General features: G+C 48.7%; 1 protein-coding gene across 1 annotated transcript; it reads left to right on the forward strand.

Annotated features, from left to right (window-relative positions):
* Positions 1 to 1,481: 1,481 nt before the first annotated feature.
* Positions 1,482 to 3,782, forward strand: PV06_11623 (uncharacterized protein; the record flags this gene model as incomplete). Its single annotated transcript, XM_016413331.1, has 6 exons — positions 1,482 to 2,127; positions 2,191 to 2,721; positions 2,771 to 3,121; positions 3,167 to 3,221; positions 3,268 to 3,294; positions 3,352 to 3,782. Coding segments are annotated over 6 exons (2,040 nt in total), but the record flags the coding sequence as incomplete, so codon positions are not given.
* Between the last annotated feature and the right edge of the window lie 1,031 nt (positions 3,783 to 4,813).

Genomic DNA, 4,813 nt, shown 5'->3' on the forward strand with positions numbered 1-4,813 from the left:
TCCTTCGTCAGTTTTGGTATCATCCTCGTCTGCTTTCGACATAGACTCTTATATGCGTCTTACATTCCATTCGACAATGGTGGAATACATTACTTCCATGCTATATTTCAGCTCTTTTGGGGTCTCATTACATCAGAGATATGTCTCCTTGGTCTGTTCATTCTCAAAATCAGTCCGACACACCTAGGTCATGACATCGGCCAAATCGTCCTTGTTTCCCTTACTCTTTTCGTGACTCTAAAGTACCGAGCAATTTTGCAGCAAGTTTACCAGCCACTTCTCAAGAGTCATGGGGTTAATATGGTTGATGAACCAGCCCATGGAGCTGACAGCTCTCCTGTTCGAGAGAGATTTTGCGCGCCAGCATGGAGATCCCAGAGTCCGATCCATTCAACATCCAGCAATAAGGCCACTGGAGATGCGATTATATGGCTGCCAAAAGATCCACTCGGCATTTGTGACCTCTTGCTAGACACAGTCAGGCGGAGGTATTTTGGTTTGCAACGGGGGAACAGAGAATATTGCACCAATTCTGGTGCGGAGATGAAACTATCTGGTCAGGTCTTGCTCCAGGTAGATACTGCAACGTCGACTGAGAGGTTCGAGAATCGTCTCTCCTAGAAGATACCGATAGACATAGACAACTCCTCCGTTACGAGCCTCTTGTTGCCGCCGCCAAGATTTTATGAAGGATATCTTAGCATCCGTATCCCTATCCTCGGGGAATTCGACCCAGGGGTTTTAAGGACTGTGTATACAGAAATCAATTAAGTAACGAGTAGTAAAAAGTAAATAAGGAGCACACGAAAACAGAGAATCAACATCTGCATTTCGTTATCTGCGGAAGACTGTTCGCGACTAAAAGGTCGGTATATATAAGAAGCAGGAAGGGAACTAGTATGCTTTGACACCTTATACTAGTTTCTGTTTTAGGGACTGCACGGAATCTGGTGGGTCGTTTTCAACCTCGCCCTAGAAAGGTATAGGTCACTGTTCTCGACCATAAAGCATGTCCCTCGATAAAAGGTAGCCTTTCTGAGCTATTCGAAGGCAATGTAACCGTCAAATATACAATTATGGTCTGGGGACGGACCATCCTCTTACTGTGAATGGAAAATATGTCTTCTTGTCCGCATGTGCAATGGCTCGGCCTAGAGGGCTCGGCGCCCCATTGGTCTCTCCTAGAAACAGATCGCCTGAACTTGATCACAGACCACTTACGAGACCCTCCGAGCCAATTTCCCTCGATAATATTCTTTATTGGGAGAAAATCAAAGACTACAGCCTTGAAAGGGCTGTATGCTGGAAACAATCCCACCAGGCGTCGGTCTCACGGAATTGCAAACCTATATGTGGACTCGAATACAACTAATTCTGATCGCCCCATCATTTTTGCCGACTGTACAATCAATGCAGACTGTTCAGTCGCGACAAGTGATTGCAGCAGCTGCCATGATCAGCGACGCGTTCCAATTCATCGGATGGAAGGCGAATCCAGCATGAAGCTGATTAACGTGGTCGCACACGTCCACCTTAACCTTCTCTTCCCCTTTACCCATATAGTATGTATCTTCGCCGATGACCTCGGGGGAAATCTAGCTTGTGCTCGATACCTGGAGACCTGGCTTGAGCTTGGCGTGTGGACCGCCGACGGCAACGCCCGTACATGTCCACAATTGGTCATCGTGACCACTGATACTGTGGAAGTGAATGCCCTTGTACAGACTGAATCCCATACCAAGTTCGCCTCGTTCTTTGACTCATTGGTCATTTTGACCTCCAGTGTGTCGAAATCGCCGAGTGACCCGGCGTCACAATTTCTTCAAGCACGTCTGGCATACATCCTTGATGATGTGCGTGACGACCATCGGAGCCGCCATCTCCTCTTCAGTGCCCAACATATGGTGGAGGCATTCGCTGGGGCGGTCCAACAGTTTGTGCGAGGACCAAGGAAAGCCGTGGATTTGTTCACATGCCTAGCACCGCCCATCGACCCTCTGTCCAACTTCAATGTTATTTTACAGAGATTTTTCTCCATTGCGGCCAAGATGGGCGTCGCTCCAGCAGTCGTCTTTGACTTCATTGCGTCTGCAATGTTGGTACAGGCCTATCAGAAGCAAAGCCACCGTGGGTGCAGAAGGATATCCAGCCGAGCTTTCCTCTTCAAGCCTAGATACTGACAGACGACAGGCTTTGCTCCAACGCGAGTATTCGACGTCTTCTTCTATCGAGATTTGGACTCATGTCAGACTGTTCCATGCTACGATAACGTTTTGGCCATTCGGGCTCGGTTCCTGGACCATTTCAAGTCTCTTGGGCCGGGAGCTTCCGCCATTGTGACGCGGCAGAAAATTTTGCGGCAACAGCGGCCTCAATGGAGGACCCTGAAATCAACCACACATTGTTTTCTCTGCATGGCAAGGCCGTCAGAAAGGATGTTACTTTGTGGCCACAGCTTATGCGAGGAATGTATTCGAGACTACTACCCGGCAGATATAGCCCCATACACGTACTGTGTTGGCATTTGCGAATTCTGTGGCGTCGATGCTCTCAGTGTTTTCTCTTGCAAACCTGTCACGGTGGAGCCGAATATTGCTGCGATTGACGGTGGCGGTGTGCGCGGCGTGGTTGCCTTGGTGCTATTAAAACGTTTACAGGCTGCGCTTGATACTGGTCAACCAATCTGGGAGTACTTCGATTCTTTCATCGGAACAAGTGTCGGTACGACAACCTAGCTTAACACATGGCACCCGCTTAATAATAGCTACAGGAGGGCTCATTGTCCTAGACCACGTGGTCTGCGGATCATCAGTCGATGCGAGCATTGAACGTTTGGCAATCATATCTCGACGCATTTTCCCGAGTAAATCGTATGGTACTATGGCGCTCTTTCGACGTCTACTTGATTGGCTGGCTTGGTGGTTCAGCGACAATAAGTATGACTCGGGAGTACTGGACGACGTGGTACAAGACGCCTTTGGTGTTCATCAACGTTTGTTTGATTCGCGAAGCCAACATCCGGCGGGGGTCAAAGTTGCAGTAACGGCAACCACCGTGTCGACTTCTCAACTTCGACTCTTCACCAACTACAACGGATTGGCGAGGTCCAAGCAAGGCAAGGGTGGGTGAACTCGCCCAAATTGTTCGCGTCTAACCAGAACTATAGGCTATGCTATTCTACGGCCCCTCCAACCTTCAGCGGAGCCGTATCTATGGGAAATGTTAGTCATATGGCGAGACCAACCGAGATTTTGCTGACCTCACTAGTGCCCGAAGCACCGCTGCAGCTCCAGGGTGAGTCCATGAACGTAGTATATCTTACCTTAGGGGTCTTCGCTGACACACGGCCAGTTACTTTCGGCCCAAAGAGATTGCACCATTCGGTGCATTGCAGGATGGAGGCATTAGAGCTAATAATCCAACAGATACGGCTCTGTGGGAACTGAATTGCATCTGGCCCGAGTCAAACGGGCCTCACCTGGTTCTCTCCGTTGGGACGGGTTGCCAAAAACCTGTGAGTCATGAATTAGGGCCGTATCGCGGCGTATGGTTGGACGGATTCATTCCGAGAATCCTGCGTGCCTTTTTATCTTCGCCGTCCTTAGACGCTGAAAGCAGTTGGATGGCTCTCTGGAATCGTCTGGATGCCAATACCCGAGAGCATTACCACCGCCTGTCTTGTGAATTCGATGGCGAGCTGCCCGATCTGGATGACAGCTCCCAGATTCCTCGACTGATTCACATGACCAAGAGCAGTACTGTCGACTATGACACATTGAAGTGTAAATTGTGGGCGTCACGATTTTTTTTTGAACTCAGCTCAAGACCACAACGCATTCGTGGTTACTACATCTGTCAAGGCAATATTCTTTGCCGGTCTCGAGACTGTCGTCCAGTCATCGAGGCGATCTGTCGCTGTTTTGATTCACCTAAAATTGTAGTGGAAAACAAACCGATAATTGACCTGCCCGACGGCACTTGCTTCTGCGAAAGCTGTGGATATTTCCAGAAAGAAGTGACGTTCGAAGTTTCCCACCTCGGACACGTGGCTTCGTTCTACTTGGAGTTCGATGACTTTAGGCAGAGTCCCTTAGCCAGCTTTCCGAAGCCTATGGCGTGGTTTATGGCAAGGCAGCTGAGACATGGCAAGTTATTCCAGTGGAAACCGGGATCTCCATGCTGTGCAAGAGGGCCAAAAAGGGAGAGGGCAAGTTCGGCCAGAGGTAAAGCGAAGCGGCGAAAGCTTATATAATGCTTTAGCCGAATAGAGATTCTACCTCTAGGTTCACGAGACTATCGTGGCCTACGACTAGATCTAGACGTCTATCAGTTTGGTTTCGAAGTAGTAGAGGTGTTGGACGCCTATAAGGTTCTTAGAAACAGTGATTCTTCTAGAAAATGAAGGGTGTGGTTGATCCTTATGATCATGGAATCGACACGAACCCGCTTCACGAAGATAATTCTTTCTATGCCACCGGGATTTGTGCCTTAAATCTATCTAACGCAATCGCAGTTCCCTTGGATACCATAAGCCGCTGTTTAGCCATCTAATCGTCTGTACGGTTATAAGAACCCTTCTGTAACTCTAGCTAGTGCCGTACGATATAGATTGGAAAAGCTAGGTATGATCTAGAGGTATTTATATTTCGAAGATACAGTCTGGGGTCTTAGCTGCTGTAATCTAGAACAAAGTTGCTAGGAATGCGATCCGACGCTTGCCAACCCAGTGCACGAATTTCATATCTGTAGCAAGCTCTGCTGGCGCATTCACCTCCCTAAAGCAAGCATCACTCAATAAGTCACGCCTCCTGAC

The sequence above is a fragment of the Exophiala oligosperma genome (assembly GCF_000835515.1).
Source record: "Exophiala oligosperma strain CBS 72588 unplaced genomic scaffold supercont1.45, whole genome shotgun sequence".
In the NCBI taxonomy this organism is placed as follows: Eukaryota; Fungi; Ascomycota; class Eurotiomycetes; order Chaetothyriales; family Herpotrichiellaceae; genus Exophiala; species Exophiala oligosperma.